Here is a 27,618-nt window from a genome sequence, read left to right on the forward strand (position 1 = left end):
TTAGCGGCTGAACTATAGAATATTCAACTCATACAAGCTCCTAATCTACAATCCTAAACGTGCCAGAGCTATATCCTAAGGTTGCCTGGACCTGAGGTTTCCAAAGCCACCTTCAGCTACATCACTGGCCAGGGTGTGCTACCTTTTCCTGAAGGCACAGCATTTTTATTACAGCTTGCACAGTCTGTCTGTGCAATGATATAGTGTCTGTATTGACTTTGCGGTCCGCCGATTGGTTTTCTTCGGGTAGAAAACGATTAAACATTCTTCCTCGTTGCCTTTTTCCATTCAAGAAGGGGAGAAGAGTATCTGGATTAGGGAAGTAGGGCAGACCATTAAATATGTAAAACTCCTTCGGCAGGTGGAAGTAGGATGTGATTGTGTGTGTGTAAGTGTTGTGTGTGTGTGTAAATCCAGATGTTTATCCTTTTCTGTCTTTCTGGGCTCCTGTTCAGCAGATCACACTGTAGGGCCAGGATAAAGGAAGAAGATTTGAACTATACTTTATGTTCTGTACTGGCAAAACAAGGACAATTCCAGCATGCTCCCCCTCCAATGTGTCTAGACGTTCAGCTGGTACACCGAAGAGGGTCAGCTAAGGTAGCAGCTGCCACGGAGAGCCATCTGGATTGGCAAAGGCAATTGTTTGTCCCCCAAACAACAAGGGACAGTGGAAAAGAGCCTCTGTCTCAGCTGCATTCCTGAGCCCCAGAAAGCCCCAGCTGGCTTGCTCCATCCTCCAGCCCCAGAAAGAGTTCCAGTGGCCACACTGGTAAAACAGGGCAGGTGAGCAAATGGCAAATACCTGGTCTAATCATTGTCTGGAAGTGATCAAAGATTACAAAACCCCTCCCCTTTTCCCTAGGCTCCTGCATTTACACATACTGGCATGTTTGGTTCTGAAGTTCTACCATTAATGGTTAATTATGGAATAATATGATTAATATTGAGGAAACTCAATACTCTAGATTTTCATTTTTCATTCTGATCTATCTATCTATCATCTATCTATCTATCTATCTATCTCATCATCATCATCCCTTTCCTTCCTTCCTTCCTTCCTTCCTTCTTTCCTTCCTTCCTGTTTTGCTATGAAAACAGTGCAGCTGCTTGATTGGAGAAAGGACTTTCTTGACTTGAGATTATTCAGTCTCAGTTCTTGCAACAACTCCTGGACTATATGAAGCCTGATTTGAAGGGAGCTTCTTAAGTTTTGGTTATTTGGTAGAAAGCAGAGAATGAATGAACTGGGTGAACCCAGAACTGCAGCAGAGGTCTAGTGAAAGCTCCACCCTCGATTTCAGCCTTGCCAAATAACCATAAAACGGTTATTAACAGGGCGGTCCTGGGCATTTACCCAGAAGTGCTAAGTCTTTAAGGGCTCCCTTCCAAGTAAGCTTTCAAGGGTTGGAATTTGAATCTACATTGAACCAGCAAGGACATGCATTTCTATCAAACATCCATAGATTCTGTAGTTCTTATTAATAGGAATTAATATAAACCAATAATTTTCAAGGGGCTTGATTGCAACTAAATTGGGACACAACTCTAGCCTGCTAATCATTGAGGGGGGCAGTAGCAGTCCAAGTGAAATAGTAATTTCTTATCCCACAGGTGGTTTTTTAAAAAGCTACTACTGGACTTTCTTGGGTTTTTTTTTCTTGAAGATGTTTCACTTCTCATCCAAGTAGCTTCTTCAGTTCTTCTTCAGAAAAGAAAGAATGTCCAATTGCCATCTGAAAAACCACCTTTGGGACAACCATAACCTGGATGGCTGAGAATCTCATATACATTGATTTTTTTTTATGTTGATTTCCACCATAGAGAGAGGGGGAGGGAGGGAGGGAGGGAGGGAGGGAGGGAGGAGAGAGAGAGAGAGAGAGAGAGAGAGAGAGAGAGAGAGAGAGAGAAGAGAAGAGCTGCCATCTCCTGAAAACTTGGGAGAAGAGCTGATCTCATCCAAGGAATATAAGTTGAAATTTCTCAGTTGACCAACTAAATATGGAGTGACAATTCAGTGGGCCAAGCTGAATGCAGAGGAAATGTATAAGGAAGTAATTCTGGCTGCTGTGTCCCTCCAAAGTGGTACAGAATTTCCCCAAAATACACTTTCCTGCCCCCACAAGGAATCTCTGAATGCCATGTTGGAAATTCAGATTTCCACCGTGCAGATGCTGTGCTTTGCTCTCATTTCGTTTTAGTTCCATAATTTGAAATGATCCCTAAGGCATGATGAAGGCATGCAACAAGGGCCAGCCAGGCTTTTTTTTTTTTGGCCTTGGGTATCATTCTGCAATCTCACGACGCCTGACAAAATATCAGAGGATCACCACACGGGGCAAGATCTTTAGATCTCTCCCAAGACTGTCCATCTGTCATGGTGCTGAAACCTTGGGCTTCCTTGCATGAGATCTTGGGTGTGATTTTATGAGATCCCATCCATATTTTATGTCATTTGGTGGGAACAGTTGACTTTGAGTTGGGGTCCAGCAGAACGCTGCAAGTCCTCTGTTGATGGAGCTCTGCTGTAGAACATAAAGAAGAGAGATGATAATTCAGTCTTTAGCCATATAGTCCGTGGTGTGTGCAGCCTTATTATACTCGAAAGAGAGCAGCTATGTGGGGAAAGCCTTGCTTTCCTAGAGTAAGATGACACATTTTTATCCCTAACAATAGGATGTGAAATCTCAGGGGTTGGAAAATGGCCGAATTCTGCTAATAGCATCCTTATTTCAAAACTTTAAGCTTGCCACTCAGCCACAATTTCCAGGAAGACCACATAAGGGTCAATCCATGTAGTCCTCCAAAGGCATAATTTTTTTCTCTGTGTGCCTTTAAAGGCTGTGAGGTGTCCCAGATACCATTTGAAAGAAGAGCTTTGGGATGGGAGGGAGGGTAAATAAACCTCTGTTTGCAACGAATCCATGCAACCATGTATGTTTCCAGGATAGTGTGGGCTGCAGTGGAAACATCCCTACCTTAAGTGACAAAATTCTGAAAAAAGGACACGGTTGTTTTAATGAGTTAGATGAGTTTTGGACTCTTGCACATTGTTCCCTGTCAGTGCAGCTCTTCGGTGTAAGGAGGAGTGAGATAACGTACCTTCACCTAACAGTCAGGAATTAGGAAGGAATCACCTCAACTTTTTATCTTTCTATCATGAAACCAACCAAATGAGTCAAAACTGCGTAAACCGGAAGGAATGGTGATGGTCCAGGAAAGGCTGTGATTCTAGAATTCAGAATTCCCTGCTAAAGTGAGGTTTAATCCTGCAAATGGAAATGGAAGTGACATTTCTACAATATTCTTTGCTTGCTTGCTTGCTTTCCTGTTTGCTGATTTATTTATGCATCCCTTGCTTTCTGTTGGATTTAGTTTGCAGGGTGTATGTGTATCTGTTTAGTTGATGATTAAATTTGTCACAGATGATGGATCTCATGATTAGATGCAACATACGCCCTGCACTTTCCTTAGAGAATAGACAAAATACTTAATTCTAAAGGATGTCCTCCTGTTCAGCCTTCACCTGTCAAAGGGCGAATTTAAGAATTATGCATGGAAACATGAGCTCTCCTATTCCTGAGAATCTCTCCACAGCTTTGGTCCAGGTACATAAAAATAAATGCAGGGAGTGGTTTTCATTATTTGATGCGATGGGCCTAGAAGTAGAGCTCTCGCCTCACAGTCAGGAGGCTGTGAGTTCCATCCTAGGTAGACGCAGATATTTCTCTCTCTGGGCACAATGAGAATATATCTGCTGAAATGACACTCCACATTGGCAACAGGAAGGGCATCCGGCCAGTAAAACACTCAGCTCCATTCAGTTGCCCAAGATTCCACCCTGCAAGGGATTATGGGGACATTAAAAGAAGAGGATGGTGACTGGTTGCCCACCAGCAAAGAGCCATTGCACTGTCCTCCTTGCCACAGTCCTGGGCCACAGAGGCCTCCCTTGGTTGCTAACTGTGGCTGATCTGGTCGGAAGATGCCTCTGGCCTTTTTAGACCAGACATGGATGCTTTTTTGCAGCAGGTCATGCTGCTGTCGGCAGTGACACCTCCAGTAGGTCATTGTGGAATACGGACAATCACAACGACGACCTGGAAGACAGTAAATCAGGAAGTGCTGAAAGTTTTTAACCTTGGTGCTTTCTGTTTACTTTAGGAGGAACAGCCACTGGCGTACAGACAGAAGATTTTTAACGGTCTGTCCCCTTGGAGTGAGGCTGTTTGCTATCACTTTTCTGTTGTGCCCAGTCAATCAGTGGTGGGATTCAAATTTTTTTACTACCGGTCCTGTGGGTGTGGCTTGGTGGGCATGGCATGGCATGGTGGGTGTGGCTTAGTGGGCGTGGCAGGGGAAGGATATACTGCAAAATCCCCCTTCCCTTCCCTCCCCACCCCACTAACCTGCTTTCCAGCTCCATTCTCCTGTGTAGGGCAACCAAAGGAGACCCAGCCGATCAGCTGGGACTCAATGGGAGGCAGAGAAAAGATGGGGTTGGTGGGATTTGCCGTTTCTCTGAACTACTCAAAATTTCCGCTAACGGTTCTCCAGAACTGGTCAGAACCGGCTGAATACCCACCTCTGCAATCAATGCATGAGCCAAATAAACAAGATGCTGGACAATGATCCCCTCCAGCTTTTAAATTCCTGCATGGAGGCACTTGAAACCAATGGGTCTGTGGTCCAGCCATCTCAAAAACCAAACACCCACAGTCCTGTAGGACTGGGCCACTAAAGGGTGGAACAGATTAAGCATTTGCAACGCTAAGAGAGCGGGGGAGGGGGGATGCTTTGACTATGCTGCACCAAGCAGTTCTTTTATTAAGGTGATTGTTTTCCATCCAACTAATGACTGCAATTAAGAAATTGCTCGCATTAAGGTCAGACTTTCTTGAAATCTTTCTTTGACCCAGACTTGTTAGGGCAGGAAGCTCCAGCAAACGTATCCACCGATGGGAGCCAGGATCCAATTATGTCTTCTCTAATGGCTCATTACTTTTCATGAAAGACCACAACACTCTCCGATGCCAAGGTTTGGGGAAAGATTGTGAATGCCTTTGTGGTGTGGAGGCCATTAGAAAGGATCTCAGGCAGCTGCACAGAGAGGCGGGCAAGTTCCGTGGAGGGAGGGCTTTGCAGGCACCACCTGAATGTAGGACAAAGCTGAGCCATGCCTTCTTCACATGTTTCGTGGCAACCTTACGCACAAATTTGAAGAGATCCCATGATGATGATGATGATGATAGCCATTCAGTTCTGTCTCACTCTTGGCGAGTCTATGGGCCAGGTCTCTCCACATCTTCCAATCTTGAACTACTTCTTTGAGTTGTTCTAAGCTCTGTCTAAGAGATACGGCGGCTCAGTGTGGCTTAAGACGCTGAGCTTGTCGATCAGAAAGACCGGCAGTTTGGCGGTTCAAATCCCCAGCGCCACGTAACGGAGTGAGCTCCCATTACTCGTCCCAGCTTCTGCCAACCTAGCAGTTCGAAAGCCTTTAAAAATGCAAGTAGAAAAATAGGGACCCTTTTGGTGGGAAGGTAACAGCATTCTGTGCAACTTTGGCATTTAGTCCTGCCGGCCACATGACCATGGAGATGTCTTCAGACAGCGCTGGCTTTTCAGCTTTGTAATGGAGATGAGCACCATCCCCTAGAGCCAGAAACAACGAGCATGGATGTGCACCTTTACCTTTTTACCTTTAAGCTGTGTCTGGTGTCAGCTTTGAAGGTCTCCAGCCACCATGTTCTTTGGTGCCTGGTTTCCTTTTACCGCTAACCCTTCCAAGCATAATTTGCTTTCACCAGTGAATTTTTGGCCTGATTTGGTCCAAATAGATGCCTTAGGGTTATTTATTCTTCATCCGGCAAGAGAAGTCACTGCCTGGAAGCTGTTCTTTGTCGAGATCCATACCTAAGACCAGAGTGGGCAACGACGACGACTTGTGGACTTCGACTCAAAAGACCCCCTTGGGATCTTGCACTGCGCAGCCCGGATGAGCTGGCCCTACACAGCATCCCCGAGAGAAGCCGGGAAGTCGCTCAGTTCCTGGCTATTTAGGTCTTGGCTGCACTCAATCTAATCAAGCTTTCATTGGGATGATGGTGACGATCCCCAGTCCTGTCATTCTTCTGCCTGGGAGTGAATTATGCTGAAGGAGAACGGACGGGCAAAATTGGATTACCCAGAAATAAAACAGAGTAAAAGAGTAGCTGGCCCATTAATGGCAGGGTGAGGGGAGGGAAGTGAAGCCATGCGAGCGGAAAGAAAGTAGAGGAAAACCTCTTAATTCTGACAGAGAAATCATTCAAATTGCTTTTCTTAACTTTTGTAACAAGATGCATTCTAATTTTATGTTGCAAGGGTGCTCAGGTCTATGCCGATAATCTTGCTAGAAATCCATACAGCATCTTCGCTACACGAACAGTCTTTTTACAGTTTTATTTTATTATATAAACTGCAAAGGAGAGAAGGAAAAAAATGGGGAATTAAGGGAAGGAAATGGAGCGGGGGGGAAAGGGAGGGTGAGATACAAGGGAAAAGAGGAAAAGAAAGAAAAGAAGGCATTGACTTCCAACTCTGATTAGCCCAGGACAAGATAAGGACACTCCAACTGTCAACTGTTCCTGCTTTTAGACATTAATATATAACTAGCCAGGCCTGTAAGACCAAATCTTTCTAATCAACAAAACCAAAGTCAAAGTTTCAGGTTTTTTCCCCCTTCACAAGCACAGATTCCAGAAGTGATAGCCAAATACAAAACATATTTTCCTCTTTGAGTAAAATCATCACTTTAACCATTCCTGCTTTATCTTCCTTGCTATGGAAATAATGTGTACCCCAACAGTCTTGACCCAGGGATCCCATCTGGATCGGTCACTGGGACCAGAGGTTTAGTCTTCTGAGCAGGAGCCCCTCCTGAGGGAATTTCTCTCTACTGGGTGCTGGGTGGTTGAGGCCAGTGGTTCTCAGCCTGCGGTCTGCAGACCCCTGGGGAGGGGGGCATGATGTCATCACAGAAGGTCTGCAAAGGCTTGAATAAATGATTTAAATCTTGAGTTAAGTCTTGGGGGTCTGTGGCCACAAAAGATACCTAAAGGGTGTTTCTTCCATGGTGAAGAAAACATTGAGAATCACTGCTTTGGGCAATTCTGTGCATAGTATTTATGTGGCACCTGGTTGGGTGTGGCTTCTTATTGGTTGATTGGGGTGTTGTTGGCCCCCAGTTGTTGTTAAATTGTTGGTTGTTGTTGTTTCCTTGTGCTGCCAAGACCTCACTTCCTATGTACTGGATAAGCTGATGGTAAATCACTACTCCTGTTGACTGTAGTCTTAATCTGGCCCTAACACTCACGTGTGGACATTCAGTTTTGCAATTAATATTAGATATTTCTTTGTTTGGTGATCATCATAACCTCATGGTGCTTCTTTCAATCTTTCAGTCTCTCTTCAGGTGAACATAGTTCCAAATAAGGTGGAGGTGCCTGTTGGAGAATCCAAGTTTTTCCTATGTCAAGGTGAGTAGCTGCACAATCAGGTGTTGAATCCAGTCTTACATGGGAGTAAACCCACTGAATAGAGCTGTACCTTCTCCTCATGCAACAGCTGAGTTAACTGACAGATAAAAGAGGGTTGAGTCCAGGGAAGAAATAATAACAGAATAACAGAGAGAGTTGGGAGGGACCTTGGAGGTCTTCTAGTCCAACCCCCTGCTTAGGCAGGAAACCTTCTCCCTATAGCTGCTCAGAGTCATTCACTGTCAGATGGGTGGCCAATCAGTTCATTGAATTAAATTAATTAAATTTAAAACATCTCAGGCAAGATCCTTCCTGGTTCTCAGGAAGATAAAGAGAAGTGGAAGGAAGACCAAAGTCTACTGGAGTTGGGTGGTCAATACATTTGGATAACAAATAAATAAATGATTGTGCATCCAGACTTGCAAGAATCCATCTCTAGATATTTGCAACAAAATCATTGTTGGCCTACGTGACTTTGGTTCGGTCTGGCTGTCTTGAAAGGCTGCCAGCGTCACGTACCCAGCAGCCACCCTAACCCAGCTCCTGTTTGGATTTCTTCCTTGGTTGCAGTGACTGGCGATGCCAAATCCAAAGAAATCTTCTGGTTTGCCCCCAATGGTGATAAGCTGACGACAAACCAGCAGCACATTTCCGTGGTCCGGTCAGATGATTCTTCCACTCTCACCATCTACAACGCTAACATCGATGACGCCGGCATCTATAAATGCGTGGTCTCCAGTGAAGAAGGGGAGGAAGAGGCCACTCTCAATGTGAAGATCTTTCGTAAGTGGTTGGGCTGGAGGAGGAAGGGTTGGGTGGGGAATGAGAGAACTTTCCCCTCTGTAAGGAATCCTGCCCCATAGAACAGAGGTCTCCAAACCCGGCCACTTTAAGACTTGTGGGTTTCAACTCTCAGAATTCTGGGAGCTGAAGCCCACAAGTCTTAAAGTGACCAAGGATGGAGACATCTTCCATAGAATACCTAAGAAGCAACTTTTATGATGCCTTCTCCCAGAGGTGGCATTCAGCAGGTTCTGACCAGTTCTGGAGAACCGGTAGCGGAAATTTTGAGTGGTTTGCAGAACCGGCAAATACCACCTCTGAGTGGAGATTTTACAGTCTCCTTCCCCTGCCACGCCTACCAAGACACGCCCACAGAACCAGTAGTAAAAAACAAAGTCCTTTCTGAAATTGGTACCTGATTGAGATAAGGAAGCCCAACCTTCACTCCTGAGGTATGCATTTTCAATTAATCCATGTTTTTATTAAGGTAAATGAGTTTTGGGTCCTTCTTGTAGCTTCATGTTAGTATTTGACAAGGCAGAACTTCCAAACTGAAAAGCTCTCAGGCATCCATTAGCAGCCTAGTGGTTAGCGACTTGCTCCGTGAGCTGATTTGCAAGGTCCCTGGCCTCTTCTAGAGCTGAAAAGAGGCAAAGCTCTCCTCATCTGCCTAGCATGTTTGCTGCATGAACTCTGACCGGCTCGGGATTTACTCTTCCCTTCCTATGCATCTACTTTCCAGAGAAACTGACCTTCCAACATGCCCCCAGCCCACAGGAGTTCAAAGAAGGAGATGATGCAGTTATTATCTGTGATGTTGTCTCCTCACTGCCTCCCACAATTATGTGGAAGCACATGGGCAGAGATGTGGTCCTGAAGAAAGATGGTAAGTGTATGCATCTTTGTGTGTGTGTGTGTGTGCGTCTGTGCGTGCATGCATGTGTTTTGAGGTGCGCAGGAAGTCCTCCACATAACTTTAATGTTCTAGATTACTTCTGGAGAGCAAAGCGCCAGAATGAATGAAGCCTGGATTGCTGGCCTAAAGCTGCCAGAGGTAGCTACTGATAGGTCAACCTTAAAGATCTGGGAGGCAAACTGTAGGCTGAGTTCAGTAACTGTGGTTGGGTTTGATCGGACTTGGCTCTTTCCAGGAATCTCTTTCAATTGGAATGCATGTCTTATTATGAAGTTGCCCAAGATGGAGACTTAGGACTTCCTCAGGGCCAGGCTTATATCTACCAGCTTCTCTCCTCCATTCTTTCCAGTGAGGTTTGTGGTGTTAAGCAATAACTACCTCCAGATCAGAGGGATAAAGAAAAGCGATGAGGGCATATATCGCTGCGAAGGGAGGATCTTGGCCCGAGGAGAGGTGGACTTCAGGGATATCCGGATCATCGTGAATGGTGAGCATCTTTTGGTTAGAAGGCACATGAGCTTTGGGTGCTGCACCTGGTATTGTCCATCCCTTTCAGGTCTCTGGAGTCTTGCATCCTCTAGAAGGCTAAGGCTACCATTCCCAACAATTCCAGACCAACCCATCTCTGTTCACCTCGGTTCTGGAGAACATCCATTTGGGAAGGAAGGAGGATTGCTAGCTGACAGGTGGTTTCTTTCTGATCACTGATTAGAATTAGAATGCAGAGCTCATTCGGCAACCTTGAAATGAAAGAATAGATAGAGAGGCCATTTGTTCTTATTTTAACCCTTCTGAGTTACGGACAAGCTAGAAGATAGTCTGGCAGCTGTCATCCCATCATAATAAATTATCCCATGATAATTTCCAAGGCAGCTAGAAGAGATTGTCCTCAGCTCCTTGGCTGTGGTTGGATCTCAAGCAGGTCATGTTTCTCAAGTCCCTGGGCACCCTGACAGAAAAGTGCAGGTGTTGTGTTGGTGCCTTCTGCTTCCATGATTTGATAAATACCATCCTGAACATCCCAGTTACTCAACCTCTTCACTGCTGCCTCCGCCAAATGCACGCATGGATTGGTACTCTCTAACCACTAGTGAAGTCATAAACGTGTGAATGGGTAGCTTTAGGACTCTGACAGCCGATCGCATAAACCTGAGCAATTAAAGTGGGCGTCCTTTTCAGCGAAAGCTGAACTCTAAACTTTTTATTTCCTCTTGTTGTGCTCTGCATCAAATTATGTCTTTAAGCAGTCAAATGCAGCAATATAAGCACTATGATGCTAACAAACCTTAAAAATAACAGATGGCCCTTTGGACGTGTTTTCGGATTCATGCATGCGTTTTTTTCTGTAGAAAGATGGCCTATTCAGAAGATGGAGCTCACTTTTAGCTTTAATTAAAGAAAAGAATGCAGCTAGCTTTGTTTCCACTTGGAAACAGCTTCTGGACTTTGTGCGTGAGATGGGGGGGAAATTGAAATTTTGGGTTTTGCTGATTAGGTAGATTTTGTTGTTGTTGTAGAAAGGGCTAGATACTATATAAAAGTAAGAAGTTGAGGCTGTATGTTATTCTCTTGTTCTACTGTGCTAAAAAAATGAGTCAGAAGTCAGTGCTTTGCTTTTTCCTCCCTTACTTTCCCATTATTTCCATTTTTCTTTGTGTTTTATATTTTGATAAAAGTTAAAAAAAATAAAATAAAAAAAGAAGAGGGAGCGTAGATGGACAAAGAGCAGTTGCCCTCAAATTCTAATCAGTCTGTTGGAATCGGGTTGCCTTCTAGTAACCATGCCAAGAAAAGATGAAAGTAGAAGAGAGGCCCACCACATGAATCTCCTTCACAGGGGGTCTCGCCCGCCCACCCCCTTTGCCACTGGAGGGGCCTGCACACCTTACTCCACTTCCCTCTTTCCTTTCAGTGCCTCCCACCGTTCGTTCTCGGCAGGGGACGGTCAACGCCACTGCCAATCTCAGCCAGTCAGTCAAACTGGTGTGCGACGCTGATGGCTTCCCAGAGCCCTTCATCAGCTGGACCAAGTAAGCAGGGGTTGGTGTGTGGCAGGAGGAATGGGAGGGGGGACTTGCTCATGTATTCATTGGTATCCCATCATTATTATTTTTATAAATAACTCAAGGTAGCAAATGCATCCAACACATCTTCTTCCGCCTTGCATTTTCCCTACCACAACACCACTGTGAGGTGAGTTGGGCTGAGAGAGAGAGGGACTGGATAAAGTCATCCAGCTGGCTTTCATGGTTAAGGTGGGACTAGAACTCACCGTCTCCTGGTGCTTGGCCCAAAGTCACCCAGCCAACTTTCGTGGATATGGCAGGACTAGAACTCATTGTCTCCTGGTGATTGGCCCAAAGTCATCTCACTGGCTTTTGTGCCTAAGGCGGGACTAGAACTCACTATCTCCTGGTGATGGACCCAAACCCAACAGGAATCATGCCTAGAATTTATTGTCTCCTGGTTTCTGGTGCCTTCATCACTGGACCAAAGTGCCTCCCTCTTCCCATGGTACACTAATGGGTCTTAGTAGTACAGAAGACCAGTGATCTCAGAGCATATTTATTTATTAAATTTATATGACACGCATCCCTCTATCAAATGACTCCAGTCAGTTTACAACACTATAGGAAAGCAGCCCAGCTAATTAATGCCTTGGCCATGATTAAGTTGCATGAAAAAAAAAAGCATGAGGAACTGACCGTTTTGCTCGCAGAAGCTTTGTCGTAATTGTAAGCCTTCTAGAGTCACAACGAGTCGGGCAGCCTCTGAATTATGTACAGAAACCAATCGGTGTCTCAGATAACGTCCATTTCTGCCTGCAGGGATGGAGAGCCAATAGAACGAGGGGAGGATGAGGAAAAGTACGGCTTCAGTTACGATGGCTCTGAGTTGACCATCCACAGAGTGGAGAAGAACGACGAGGCTGAGTACGTGTGCATTGCCGAGAACAAAGCGGGCGAACATGATGCCACTGTCCACCTCAAAGTCTTCGGTAAGCTGTCCTCACGGCTCTTCAGTCTTTCTTTTTGTTTTCCTTCAAAGCCAGAGTCTTGGCAGCTGGATTTGGCTTATTAACTAGCAAGGATAGAATTAAGTCTATTTCAAATAGGTTCCATTACATGTCCACTTTGCGTGTGTGTTTTTTTTAAGTTTCTAGTGTCAACTCATAAAACATATTGTATACATGTTTTATAGTTGTCAACAGAAAGAAGGGGGGAGTTTCAAAGAGCAGGCAGCAGTGTGGTATCGAAAGTACATTCCATTCATATTTTCTTCAAAGACTGATTAGATGAAGTTTCTGCAGTGCAAAAATCTAATTGGAGAGCATGATTGATGGCTCTTGGCTATGGACGTGTTTCATTGGATGGTACACCTAGGGGGGTGAGGGGGAAAGCAGGGTCAAGGGTGACAGTGAATCACGTATCTCAAAGTTGGCTATGCCCAGGCTAATGCCAGCATGTTCACTTCTAATAAATCCTTTTTAGTTTTGGGAGTGTGGCTTGAGGCTCATGATTTAATTGGAGTAACTGCTGGAATCCTGACATCTAGTCCATTAAGTTCTGAAAGGAGTGTGCCTAGTGAATTTCCCCAGACTGAATAGCTTTACTGCTGTTTTCTGGGGGTGGGGAAGATTTCAAAAACTTTGTTCGTTTGGTTTTTATCCCGCAATTAATTTAGACCCATTCGAATATGCAGAATGTGTCCATATATGCAAATTGCCTCATGTATTTTTGGGGGGTCGTATGGCACTTTTTACAGTAGCCCCCTTAGCAATCAGGGAGCTTCTCCTTAACAATGAGCTACCAGGAGAAGGGGGGCTTTGCGATCTCCAACTGCCAAATCAACTGTGGTCTGTCTCTGCTTTTTTTTAACCCCCTTCCTTTAGCAAAACCCCAAATCACCTTTGTGGAGAACAAAACTGCAATGGAGCTGGAAGACCAGATCATTCTGACCTGCGAGGCCTCTGGCGATCCCATCCCCTCCATCACTTGGAGGACCTCTTCCCGAAACATCAGCAGTGAAGAGAAGGTATGGCTTTCTCCTAGACCCTCCTGTTCTTACCCCCAGGTAGTAGAAACCAAAGACGGAAGGAGAGACGGGATTCTGTGCAGCTGTGCACGCTGAAACCAAAGCTTTGAACGTCAGGCGTAGATAATCATAATTTGCGCTCAGGCAATATCAGAAATAGCTCCTGAACCTCTGAAAGCACCTAGTGCTCCAGTGCTGAAGGAAGCTCGTTGTTGCTGTGGAATTGGACCAGCACAGGAAGCCCACTCCCAGCATGGAAATCTGGCCCAAAGTCCTATCCGAATCCAAACCTGGAGCCACAAAGCCTTCATCAACTCGATGCCTTGCAGACATGATTGCAAAATGTCTGTTTTTTTAAGCAAAAAAGAGGACTCTCATGCAGGAAATCAGGAAAGTCACAGGAAAACTGCTAAGTCAGAGAAGATCATCTCTACCCTGTTTGTGAAGTGGCAAGCTACAGATCCAAGCACAGACAGCAGGACTTCTCCTGGGAGGCTGTCTGGAGAAATGGCAGTAGTAGTCTAGCATAATGTAGAGCAGGAGTATCCAACCTTGGCAATTTTAAGACCTGTGCTCTTCAGGTCCCAGAATTCCACAGCCATTCTGGGAGTAGAAGTCCACAGGTCTTAAAGTTGCCAAGGTTGGACACCCCTCCTGTAGAGAATAGTGGGGCTCAGGGAGAAGGCTTTGACTGAGAAAGGCTGCCTAAGCATCACAATGACAGGGTGCAAATCTATTCTCAAGAAACCAGCAAGTGACACCACATGTCTCATGGTGCCATTGTGGACAGAAGACCTCTGATGTCATGATGGTTTTTCATTCCAGAAGATGAGGGTGATCGACTCGTTGTGCACTTCCTTATTTTTCCATAGTCTTCTTGACCTAAATTTGAAACTAGCATTTTGAAAGGGACTAATGCCAGTCTCCTAACCAAATGAATCCAACCTCAATGTCTTTTTTTTAGAAGTGTTAATAGTTTATATGTGTCACTTAAGAAAATAGAAAGAAAATGAACAGAAAAGAAATCCAGATCAAGCCAATATTTGGTGTGATTACCCATTGTCTTCAAAACAACATATTTATATTTATTTACTGTATAAATAAATACAAATATTACACTCAGAGAGAGAGATACATAGATGACAGATAGATAGATAGATAGATAGATAGATAGATAGATAGATAGATAGATAGATAGATAGATAGATAGATAGATAGATAGATAGATAGACAGGTGATAGATAGATAAATAGACGGATAGATAGATAATAGATAGACAGAGCTAGATGATAGGTAGATAGATAGATGATAGATAGATAGATAGATAGATAGATAGATAGATAGATAGATAGATAGACGGATAGACAGACAGGCAGACAGGCAGACAGATAGATAGACAGATAGATAGATGATAGATAGATAAATAGACGGATAGACGGATAGATAGATAGATAGATAGATAGATAGATAGATAGATAGATAGATAGATAGATAGATAGATAGATGATATAGACAGATGGACAGACAGATGATAGATAACTAGATAGACGGATAGACAGACAGACAGACAGACAGACAGACGAATCGATAGACAGACAGATAGATAAACAGACAGATAATGTGATGACCCAGGGTGCACCCTCAATGTCTTGAAGAGGTGGTTAGAAGTTGAGCCATCCAGCTGTGACCAAGAAGAGCCTTGCAACAAACAAAGGGGTGATCGGAATCAATTTGATTCCAGTCTTGAATGCTCTGGCTTCAGCGTGCACTGCCGTTCCAGCAGCTCTTGCCAAGTTTATAAGTTGCCTTGAGGGGGTGAGGGGCAAAGGAGAACCCGAAAAAGTTTTTTTCTGGAACACCATTAGCTTGTGGATGGTTCTTTTCCCCTTTTCTCTTGATCGCCTGCATTTATACTCGTGCTGCACATAATTTCAGGCACAAAAGCCATGGCTGCCTCTGTGTTTGCTTGTTACCTGTCATTGCTCACTTCTGGAAGTTGTTTCTGTCCTTACTGGCAAAAATAATTAGCAGTTTGGAAAAGGGAAAAAAACCAAGCCTGCCAGATGGGATCTGGGTTTTGTCTCCTGCCCTTGGGATCTGGTGGGAAAGGCAGATGTTTGCAGAACCTGAGATCCAAAGTCCCATAGCTACAAGTACTGCACTAATGCTCCTATTAAAAGGAGAAGGAATTGAGATCTGAACTCCAAGGCTAAAGAGCATCACAGCATCATATTAAGAAAGGGCTCCCCTTCTTGAGGGCTTCCTACTGATCAGGATATTGCTTTGATAGACCAATAGGTAGGCTTTTGGTACACCAAATGGATCTGACTCCCGGCAAAAACCTCTTTTATTACATTAATGTGAATTAATTTCATTCACTGTCAGTCAAAGGCTTGGCAAACAGTGTTGCGAAGGTATACTAAGGAGCTTAGACCTTTATCAATCCTGGAACGCTCCCCAGTAAATAGTTCCACACTCAGTGCTGGCAGGGAAGGGCTGGGTTATACAGACAAATCTCCACAAGGCTGGAACAAACAAATGAACGAAAGAACGAGTTGTTTTCTGCAAAAGCTCCCTCCCCTTTGGCTTCTCTTTTAATCCTGATGGGAGGGGCCATTCACCATCCACCTGTGGCCTTACTCCCACGTCGACCCTGAGTTCTTAATTGTGCCTTCCTTTTGGCAGCTCTGCGCATGCACAGGCTGGGAACCGGTTCCAGAAGCTCCCCTGCCTCACTGCTGTCCAAGCCCGAAGGCAGCTGATGACTGCTAGCCTGCCCTGGCCCCATCTCTGCCTCTGATGCAGAGCCCTTGTCCGAGCCTTCCTCAGCCTCCAGGAATGGCCCAGGTTCCTCCCTAACCTCCTCACTACTGTCTGACTCTGCTGTCAGTTCCGCCAGCCGCCGGTGGTCCACAACAGCCGTCCCCATCCCTCCCCCTGGTCCATGGAAAAATAGTCTTCTGGGAAACATCCTTGGTGCCAAAAAGTTTGGGGAACACTGCCGTACCGGAATAATCATGGCACATGAGATGAATCATTTTCAAGGACAGTACGACTTGTTACTGGATTGCTGGAGATCATTTTTGGCAAGGCTCGTTCTTGGGCCTTCTAGTTTTTAGAATTCACGAGGAGAAACAAATGGGACATAGCTCAGTTGTAGAAATCCTTTCGACTCCAGCTAGGATTGGAAAGGTTTCAGATCTGATCATCCGAACAACCCCCTTGGCCTAGTGCAGAGCTTCAGCCTTACCTGGCCTTCTTGCCGGACAGGTGTTTAGATTCAATAATCCAACATCAGTTCAAGGCAGGCTGGTGTAGAACTGACCTAGCTAGACCTGGCTTAAGGGAAGGCAGCTCCACAATCTTTCAGCATTGATGACATTGGGAAGGGATGGTGTGTTTCACACGCAGAATAGTACAAAGGAACAGGTAAGTTCACCATGACATTTTCCCCTTGAAAATATTACCGTTTTGTAGAGGACTCTTCCAGGAATGGCTGTCAAACTGCTAACTATTTTTGAAACATTCACCTCTATGGTTGGACAATTGATACCAAAGAACTGCGAAAGTTCATTCTTTCTTTTTTTTTAAGGATTAATTTCTGATGTGGAGCCAGTGGACTGGAAGTCTTGTTTGATGCATGCTGCTGAGAGCTGCAGCTGTTATTTTGCTTTCAGCAGTGTGGCCTCTGCATTTTATCCTGGTTTGTGCATTTCTCAGTTGCCTGCGCTGTGGCATTCTTGTTAATGCAACGCTGCCTTCCAAGTGCAGTGCAGCAGAATGATAGTGAAAGGATCCTTTGGGGTCATCAATGCGCAAAACAAACATCAACCATTATTATCAATGGCTGTTTCAAAAGAAAAGAAGGAAGAAGGGATCAATTTATTTCAGCTTTTCTTGATTGAGCCTCTTCCAGATGTTTTGCACCAATCTGGATGATAGAAGAGGCGGAAGTTTGGTTTAGCACACTATGCAAAACAATCGCCTTTGTTTTTCAGTGATTTTATGTTGTTTATTGTTACATTGCCATCTTTTCTCTTGAGACACGTTCATGGGAAGTGGGGAATCTCCCTTCATTTTATCCTTGCAGTGGTCATCCTGTAAGATAAGTAGGGTAGAAAAAATACATGACTGGCCCAGAGTCACCCAATGAACTTAGTGCTTAAATAGGGACTTCAACCCAGGTCTTTCTTAACCAGCTACTGTGCCCTGTGGATGGAATCACCAGTTGATGATGTTTAACACCAATAACGGGTGTTTTTTTTCCCCCCATCTTTGCTCCAGGTTAATCTTCTCCTCTGACCTCTGTGGGCTTAGCACAAGCCATGGGTTTACAAGATCTCTTCGGCTGATAGCAGGGGGCAGATTGTTTTCATGAAACCTTTAGCTGTAATTCCCCTGCTTTCCTTCTAACCATCACACCCCTGCGTCTGTTGAAGGCAATTGCCACAGCAGAAGCCAGTCAAAAACAATCCTCCTTCTACCAATTCTGTCCAGATGGAAATGAAAATCTTAGGCTCTCAGGTTGGCCGTTCCTAATTTTGAGCATCTAAAATTAATGGTTCGGGAATTGAACAGAGGTGGGTTGTCATGTCTTTTAGATCAGGGCTGGCCAACCTTGGCAACTTGGAGACCTGTGGACTTCAACTCCCAGAATTCCCTAGCCAGCATAGAATAGCATAGCTGGCTGGCTAGGGAATTCATTTATTTATTTATTTATTTGATTTGCCAATTGTTTACAAGATAATAAGTATAAGTGTATACATAGCTGTGAATACATGAAATGGGTACATATAAGAAAAATAAAAGAATAAGAGAAACAATAGGACAGGGACGGTAGGCACGTTGGTGCGCTGGGAGTTGGAGTTCACAAGTCTTCAAGTTGCCAAGGTTGGGCACCCCTGTTCTAGAATGCCAGAGCTTTGATTGTAACTACTTGGGGTAACAATTCTTTGCTGAATTTTGCAACCACCACTGTAGGTAAAAACAATGGTAGATTTTGTATAATTATTCTTTTAAAAAAACACACAAAAATGATGTTACGTTGGTCAGTCAAGCGTCATGTTATAAAAAGGGCTATAAACCTGGGGAATAGAAATAAGTATGATTCTCTTTTCCAGAAGTCCCCTGCGGAAGATTCTGCTACATAACTCCGTCGTTTATTTACATTTTACCACTCAAATTTGCCATGGTTATTTGTAAAGCAGCACATAAATTTACAGCGCTTTTTATTTTGAACTTTCATCTGATTGGAGGTACCTCCATCCGGAAAAAAAAAATTACATACCTTTTTAAACATGATCTTCAAATATCCAGCTCACTTCCCCCCTCTCAGAACTGCCAAGCAGAGGTGGTATTCAGCAGGTTCTGACCAGTTCTGGAGAACCGGTAGCGGAAATTTTGAGTAGTTTGGAGAACCAGCCAATCCCACCTCTGATTGGAGATTTTACAGTATCCTTACCCTGCCACGCCCACCAAGCCAAGCCCACAGAACTGGTAGTAAAAAAAATTGAATCTCATCACTGCTGCCAAGGTTCTTCTGTGAGAGTTATCCACATAAATATAATTTAAAAATAAATAGTGGGCTTGTAAACTATGTTTCTACATGTTGGAAATTGCTTCCTATTCCTGTTCCTTATCAAAATTAGGCTCAATATCATGAAAATAGAGAAATGGTTTTTCTAGAGCTGTATAAGGAGTGTCTGAAGCCTCTTTGGTTCGTAGCTGACACTTACTTTCAGGAAGAAAATGCTTCTTTTCCATGGTCCCCACCCCTCCTCTTATTATATTTGGGGAAAGCATCAGACAGACTGAGCGTTAATGGACCTTTGGATGGATTTTATTTCAATCTTGTGTTGTTAAAATAATGCAGCCTGGAGGCCTTTTCCTCAGATGATGGCATTTGACTGTAACAATGAGATGTCCGTCCACCTCTAACCGAATTTAAATTTCTGTGTGAATATCTGGAGCAGTTGTTACTTGAAATATGGATTGGGTTCTTCTCTGGTGAAGAGAGGGGTTTCTCGCCCCTCTTGGCAGCCTCTAAATCAGGGCTGTTATTTAAGCTTAGCCATGTTAAAACTGGTGGACTTCAACACCCAGAATTCCCCAGCCAGTTGGCAGGGGAATTCTGGGAATTGAAGTCCACCAGTTTTAACATTGGCAAGCTTGGATACCCCTGTCCTAAATCAAAGTTAAGACACAGGAGTTTTTTTGTTTTGTTTTCTAGTGGAGCTGGTGTTGTGGATGTGGCATGCGAGACAGCAGTCATTATTCACTGGGGAAGCCTTGGGGTAACCATGCCGTGTTGGTCCCCCTCTCCTTGCAGCATATCATTTGTCTCTTGGATTGTCTGGTTTTGTGTCATGCTTGCTGATTGTGGACCCCTTCACTGCAGCGGATCAAGTTGGGAAAGTAACAGGTTGACCGACAACACAACCTGAATGCTTGCAAAAAATATGAATCTCCCAGCATCCCTTTCCCCTCCAGTAGCTTTGCGGCATTTGATGAGCTGAGTCTCTGAAAAGAACCAATAGATATTTTGGGAATGGAGGTAGCTTTTCTTCCATTAGTGGGTCACTTTCCTTGCACTTCCTGCCCCAGCTATTTGGACTGTGCATGAGTACGGAATGAAGGGGAAATGCATAAATGGTGGTAGCTGAAACGGAGGCGAAGGGATGGGCTGGTGGCGGGAAGGACAACATAACCTATGTAAGAAATTTATTATTCTTTGTGTGTCTGTGTGTGTGTGTGTTTCTGTGTGCGTGCATGTGTGTTTTATTTATCTATTCTTTCCAGGCTTCATGGACCAGGCCCGAGAAACAAGAGGTATTAGCTTACCAGACCAATAGTACATTTTATCTAGCTTTACGTATCTATCGTTTGTAAATATTTAGCTGTTGCAAAATAACCAATTGATTGTAGAAGTAACAAAAGCAAACTAAAGGTAGTGTTAACAACGTAACTTCACCGATGCTGAGGATATAAATTCAGCCGGGAAATATATATATATATATATCGGATAACTCAAAGCTGCATTCTCTCCTAGTGGATGTTGGAGTGAGCAAGCATCTTCTCTTAAAGTGGCTAGTTCTCACTTGCTCTTTGGGACGTTGGTGGATTTTAAAAAGGTCCCATAGCTTTTCCAGGACAATGTGCAACATCAAATTCACAAGGTTTGGAGCTGCTGAGGCACCAACGTCCAAAGCAGATTTCGTAAAATATGTAAAGCGCTTGCATTCCCTGGGACCGAAGCGATTCCTCTCTATCCACCACTTCATGTGTTTGCTCAAATGTTTGCTCATTTCTTTCCAATTAGACACACTCTGTTCTCTTTTACTGTTTGCGTCACGTTCCAGCTCAGAAGAGAAACAATGGCCCTGTCTCCCCGTTTCACAAAAGGGCCTTCTAGATCAGGAGCCTGCAAACTTGACGATTTTCAAGACTTCTGGACTTCCACTCCCAGAATTCCCAGCCAGCATGGTTGGTAGCTGGAGCTTTAAGCAGCTCCTGAGTTTTCAGGAAGAAAATGCCCCCTTTTCCATAGTTTTGTTCCCTCTGTTGTATTTGGGAAAAGCACCAGACAGGACTGAGCATCAATGGCCCTTTGGATGGATTTTATTTCAATTTCGGGTTGTTAAAATAATATAGTCCGGAGGTTGGCTGGCTAGGAAATTCTGGGAATTGAAGCCTTAAAGTTGCCAAGTTTGGAGAACTTTTCTCTAGATTAGAGTTTCTGGCTTCTGGCCTGGATTTCTTGTGCATATTTAACAGGCCACCACATGTTCCTTAATGTGAAATGAATCACGTGGGTTAGTTCTTATCGAATTTGGATTTGGGGAGGGTAGCCATGGCTTTGGTAAGACTCCAAATTTCCACTTCAGGCAGTGGGATGAGAATCGAAAGCAGAAGGAGCTTTTGTCATAAGATGCTCTCAACCTGAGCTTGGGCAGAGAGTGAACAAATCTTGAATTGCACAAAAACAGACGTGAACCAGATAGCGGCCTTTATGTGGTGAACGGAGTTCGGCCGGTCCACGAGATTCTTCCTCTGCCCACAGAAGGGATCCTGTCTGTTTAGTGCGCAACTGATAACATGGGGATCGTTCTTCTCCCTTGAGTCAATTTCTGTCCAGGTGGAATTGAAAACCTTAGGTTTCCAGAATGGCCAGTCCCTAATTTTGAGGATCTGAAATTGGCGGTTCAGGAATTGAGCAGAAGTAGATGAAACGGCAAAGGCCTTTTCAAGGATGTGGTCTTTAAATTGCCCCTCCCACAGTCATGGGCTGCATCCCTTGTCTGATTTGCATGAGGTTGAGGTTGGGAATGGCTGCCAGGCCTGTTTTGGCATCTCTACAGCAGCCATCCTCTGCCTGCATCTGTTGCCATGGCAACACCCGATCAAACTGGGCCTTTCAACTCTGTGTGCGTGTGTGTTCTCTTTGGGGTTGGAACAAGCCTCTTCATGCACAAGAAAGCGGAAGGGAGGGGGGGGATGTTTCCCTTTTGGAATGCTGATTCAGGGAGGCCATACCTCTTTTTGGGTTAGTCATCTCTTTTCCAGTGGATTTGGGAAGGATCAATTGTGCAGATTTTGTTTGGATCTTTACATTATCTGTGAAGGGAGAAAGAGGAGATTTCTCCCTTTTTAGCCAGCCTATCATTCCCCTCAAAGAGAAAAAAGTGCTCATGAAACTGGCAGATTGGGAAGGAAGCCTTCTAAAACCTGGTCTCTCTTACGAGAGGGATGGGCGTCGTGGATCCAGTGATATCAGGGAGCAATCCGCAACACGAGAAGCTCTCCTTCCATTCCAATTCTTGTATCTCCCTGCAATTTGTGCCAGGTTCCTTCTCCATCCCTGCCCACAATATGGCAAACCTTCCCTTTGTCTCCAATCTTAAGCCCAGGCTTGTTGCAACTTTGCTTCAAGGAGGCTGGACTACCCTTGCTACAGCATTTCCACCGACCTTCCGAGAAGTGTAGGAGCGAAACAAACCTAATTCACAATGGTTCCCCAAAGGAAGACAAGGAGGGAGAAATAGAAAGGTTCTGTGTTAGCAGCAAAGGGGATAAGGAAGCGGGGTTGGAAGGCACCTGCATTGCAAACAAACCATAGGGGGCAACAGCAAAGGAAAGGCATGGGGTCCAGGGAAGAGGGAACAACACCTCAAAGGAAAAGGAGGCACTGATAGGCTGGACTATAGGGGAGCCGGCCAACCAGGCTTGCCTGCCTGGAAAAGATAGGAAGGACAAGAAGCAGGAGAGGGACCAGTCAGGTCCATCTGGCAGCTTAGCCTATCCATTGCAGTCCAGACTGCAATGTCCGAAACTGGCTTATGAAAGTGCCAAGACCTCCTTGGGAGGCAAGCAGCTTGGTCTGCAGGGTGGAATTGACCTGCCGAAGGGGATATTTTCCTGCATAACCAGCATTGCCTCTCTTCCAGAATTCGCACCTTAGCCACCTTCTGAGACGTTTCCTCTCTTTCCTGCCAGACCCTAGATGGCCGCATCGAAGTCCGCAGCCACGCCCGCGTCTCTTCCCTGACCCTGAAGGACATTCAGTACACGGATGCTGGGGAGTACACCTGCATAGCCAGCAACACCATTGGGCAAGATTCTCAAGTCATGTACCTAGAAGTTCAGTGTAAGTTGAGTCATTCCACCCTCGCTCTGAGTAGAGCCAACTCCTGCGTTTCTCCTTTGTCTTGCAACTTGTGGGTGGTAAGGGTGATGATTGGCAGACTAGAGAGCAAGAATCAGAACAGGAAAAGGTCATTTTGAGCTAGAGATGGACTTTCAGGTAGTGGACTTTTATGGAATACCTGTGAGACTTGGGGTACGGTGGAAAGGGGAAAGAGAATAAGAAGAACAGGAAAATGGAGTACATAATCCACTGATATTGACTGGCCTTTATGGCCAAGTGGCAAGAATCAAAGGCAACAAGCCAAACTAACCCTGATAAATTCAAGCTTGTTATCAGTCTTTACACTGATGGAGTTTATATTTATCCATTGGGTTGAAGCCCATGGACCTCTCATAAGCAGAGACAGCGTACCTCTGCAGTGTACCTCTGGTTGTAGTGTACTTCTACATATACTAAAGAAGTACTACTACATTGCACTTTAGAGTATAATAATGGAGCAAAAAAGAAGGGGGATTTTTGCTTGTGAAGTCAGTTGATGAGCTGGAATATCTTTGCTTCTTGGTGGCCACTCTTGGGAACAGGAAGTTGAGTAAAGGGACCTGTAGCTGTGTTTGTATGCCCCATTGAAGATACATAGATATCGATAAGATGTGTGTATTCAAATTAAAGTAGGAGAATTGGATCTTGCAGACTGTCAAAAAAGGATATTGTCTGTTTTTAAACGCATCTTTTTCTTTTTTCTCTTTCTCTTCCTTTGTTTCTTTCTTTTCTTTTACATCTCTTCTCTTTTCTTTTCCAGTTTGTAAGACCGAGTGTTCTTTTTTTGGTTTTTTCCCTTTTGTGTATGTAATGTCGATATGTTTTTAATTGTAAATTTAATAAAATTTATTTATAAAAAAAAGAAGATACATTCTTCTTGGACATTTCCAGGGCTTCCTAGTTCCCTTGACTTCTCAACAATCAACTCTAGGAGATGTCTGATGCTGGGCAAAGAATTGACTGCATTAGCCTACAGACACAGTCAAGAGTTTGCATTTCAAGGTCCCTTGCCCCCAAATATATGAGCCACCCAAGATCTTGCAAGAAACACAGCATGGCGTATTTGTGGGTAGCATTCCCAAGATTCTTTGCTTTGGCCTAATGGGCTGGATCTGCCTGGAGTATCATTTAGAGCAGGGCTCTCCAACCTTGGCAACATTAAGACTTGGGGACCTCAACTCCCAGAGCTTCGCTGGCTGAGGAACTCTGGGAGTTGAAGTCCACAAGTCTTAAAGTTGCCAAGGTTGGAGACCCCTGATTTAGAAATCCATTCGTTGCCATGGCAGAATTATGCAAACAGGTCGGGTGGAAAGAAGGGACCAGAAGATATGGGGGGAGATGTTCTTCTGGATGCCTTCTCCTGGAGACTGACTTCCACGTTGCTTCTCCTTGGTTCCAGATGCCCCAAAGTTGCAGGGCCCTGTTGCGGTGTACACCTGGGAAGGGAACCCCGCAAACATCACCTGCGAAGTCTTTGCTTATCCCAGTGCTGATATCTCATGGTTCCGGGATGGACAGCTGCTGCCCAGCTCCAACTACAGCAACATCCGGATCTACAAGACACCAGCCGCCAGTTTCCTGGAGGTGAGCACTGAGAAGTGGGGGGGCTGCATCTCTGTGCGCACAGAATGAGGTGCAAAAGTTGGCTATGAAGGACAGGAAAACAAGCCAAAAATGGCATTGTTCATGCAACCCCCATCAGTTTAGGACATTTGTATCAACTGCCACTTAGCACATGTTTAAATTGCTTCGGACAGTTACTGCGTGTTAGAAGAGTGACACCCAAGGACTGTGAAAGTGTTCAGGAGTAGCTTTGCTCCCTTCTCAGCATCCCAGTTTGGTGCTGTGCAGGCTTTACATGCATTGTGTTTGATCTCCCTCCTTCCAGGCTGATAGCTAGTTCACTCTTGTTGTTCCTCCTCCTCCTCCATTAATTGAATCAGAATAGAGCTGGAAGGGACCTTGGAGGTCTCCTAGTCTAGCCCACTGCTCAATCAGAAGATCCTATATCAGTTCACACAGTCTCTTCTTAAAAACCTCCAGTGATGAAGCACCCACAACTTCCAGAGGCAAGCTGTCCCACTGGTTAATTGCCCTCACTGTTAGGGATTGCTTGGTTTTGATTATCCCAAAGGTGCTTTTTCAAGAGGCAACTGGACTTTCTGGTTTTTCTTTGAAGATGTTCTTTCTTTGAAGCTCAGAGCTGAAGAAGCTTCTTGGATGAGAAGCGAAACGTCTTCAAAGAAAATAAAACAGGAAGTCCAGTTGCCTCTTGAAAAAGCACCTTCGGGACAACCATGACCTGGAGGATGGAGAATCTCCATAACATTGGTTTTGATTAGTTACTTAAGTTAATAGGTGCCTCCACATCTCTTTCCGCAAATTCTATAAATTTGACGTGTGTGAAAATGTATTTTCCTTCCTTCTCTTCTGACTCTGTTCCTAAACATCTTTGCTGACCACTTCTGGTAGCCTGAGAATGGCCAGGCTACCCATTGCCTATCGATTTTCTCTGCATCGTGTGGACTTAGACAATCCTTAGACTGCCTTCTTTTCTTTTCTTTTCTTTTTAAATAAACTTTACTGATTTTACAATTAAGATATACAAGCAACACACACACAAATAAGAAAAAAGAGAGAAAAACAAAGGAGAAAAAGGGGTAAACAGTTAAAAAAAACATTGCATCATCAACATTTTGTGGTTCCTTATTTATGTTATTATTTTGTGCCATGTTTACAATTGATCTTTTTTTCTTCTTTTCTAATTGACCAAATCCAAAGTGCTTCCTTCGTTTTTCTTCCTAAGAAGCATTTTTCTCTGGCTCACCTGGTCAATCTCCTTTTTTTCAGGTGACACCATATTCAGAAAACGATTTCGGGAATTACAACTGCACAGCAGCCAACCGGATTGGCCAGGAATCCTCCGAGTTCATCCTGGTTCAAGCAGGTTTGTTTGGACTGGTTTTTCTCTTCCTTTGGAATAAATCAGGGGTTTCCAAACTTGGGTGTCAATGTTTCGAGTAATGCACCCATTGAAAGCAGAACTCGGAGGCAGGCAAATTCCTCAAAGAACAATTTATTGGCACAACTGGTGAAAACCGACTCTGAAATTCCTGCGGTTTTCACCTAATTAAAAAGTGAAAGTTCCCATTTCCCCTAGGTCACATTGTCCAATAGAGGTGCTGGTTGGTTGTTTGGTTACTCTACTCCTCCTCTTCTCAGCCACTGATTGAAATGTCCTTGATTCCCACAAGAATTTTTTTTGTTTTGACTACAAATCCCCAGCTAGTTATTTTCTCCTCGTCTTGTGGCAACCCCTGGAGCCGCAAAGATGGCCTCAGCTAGGTTTGTTTCAGGGTTGACACTTGGCAACTTTAAGACTTGTGTACTTCAACTCCCAGAATTCCCCAGCCAGCGTGCCAACATATTGGCAACATATTCTGTTCAACCTCCCAAGCTCCCTCAGTGATTGGCTACTGCTGGGATAAAAATTTCAGCCTAGTCTAGGCCTGACCTCCTTTTCTGGCTCCCTTCCTCCACAGATACGCCCTCTGCGCCTTCCATCGAGAAAGTGGAGCCATACTCCAGCACAGCCCAGATCAGATTTGATGAACCGGAGGCCACTGGGGGTGTCCCCATCCTCTGGTACAAGGCCGAGTGGCGAGCCACCGGGGAGGAAAACTGGCACACCAAAATCTACGATGCCAAGGAAGGTGAGGTGCCCAAACCTGTCCTACATTGATTACTTATTTCTTTGTCTGTTTGTGAACTGTCCATCTTACCTCAAGGTAACTCTGGTGGGGGGCTTACAGTCTTAAAGGATAAAAACTTACATAAAATAAAAAAAGAAATAAGTTGGCACAAAAAGTCAAACACTGCAGCACAATGAGAAGATGGAGAGGGTAGCAGCAGGGTGGAAGGTGTGTGGGGCAACTTTGCAATGTTTCCACTCTGGCTGATAGGAGAGATCTGCTTTGATCCTTTTTATTGGTTGTATTTACAACTCTTCTCTCCTCCCCCCCCCCCCAAAAAAAGTTTCAAGCTAGCCAGCAGGGAAGCATGAAAGCAGAACCAAACATTTGAAAACATTAATTCCTAAATGTCACCGCAATAAAGCAATAGGGAAGAAACAGCAGCGGCTCCAAAAATAACTCCCAAGCTCTGTAGACTTTCTTCTAAGAAGCAGATAATTTCTCCCCAAAATGAAAGCTGACCTTTCTTTGGGAAATAAAGCCTAGGTTTGCCTACAGAATATGTCTTTAGTCTAAATCAGAGTTAGATGGATTCCTGGGGATTCATGTAAATGAAGGTTCAATCCTCCAAGCCAAAAAGCATCTCAAAAGGTGAAATCATGGCAACTGGACCAACGTTTATTCAAACGGAGACATTTCGTTACTCATCCAAGCAGCTTCTTCAGGCAAAATGGTGTGGGAGTAGGAATTGATTTCCGGTGGAAAAAATTGCAGACTGCAGGAACCAGGAGCACCACTCAGGTGAACCCTGAGGATACAGATAAACCTCCAAGTGGCCTCAACAACCCTCTAAAAGGATGCAGATGACCAGTTCTGTCTGCAAGGAATATAAATCCTTCCATTCCCCACTATCCTGTCAGAGCGGAAGAAGCTTCTTGGATGAGAAGCGAAACATCTTCAAAGAGAAAAACCAAGGAAGTCCAGTTGCCT

At 44.5% G+C, this 27,618-nt stretch overlaps 1 protein-coding gene across 1 annotated transcript in view; it reads left to right on the plus strand.

The window, feature by feature from the left end:
- Positions 1–27,618, plus strand: part of NCAM1 (neural cell adhesion molecule 1) — a 154,847-nt gene that overhangs the window by 88,578 nt on the left and 38,651 nt on the right. Inside the window, 12 exon segments of the mRNA XM_087970211.1 lie at positions 7,446–7,520; positions 8,091–8,303; positions 9,046–9,189; positions 9,569–9,706; positions 11,132–11,249; positions 12,048–12,217; positions 13,112–13,254; positions 20,053–20,082; positions 22,747–22,897; positions 24,336–24,520; positions 25,787–25,883; positions 26,479–26,649. Coding sequence (XP_087826337.1) covers positions 7,446–7,520; positions 8,091–8,303; positions 9,046–9,189; positions 9,569–9,706; positions 11,132–11,249; positions 12,048–12,217; positions 13,112–13,254; positions 20,053–20,082; positions 22,747–22,897; positions 24,336–24,520; positions 25,787–25,883; positions 26,479–26,649 — 1,635 coding nt within the window.

Source organism: Notechis scutatus, chromosome 7 (genome assembly GCF_049901735.1).
Source record: "Notechis scutatus isolate UNSWTSFEM ecotype Mainland chromosome 7, rNotScu1.2, whole genome shotgun sequence".
Lineage (NCBI taxonomy): Eukaryota > Metazoa > Chordata > Lepidosauria > Squamata > Elapidae > Notechis > Notechis scutatus.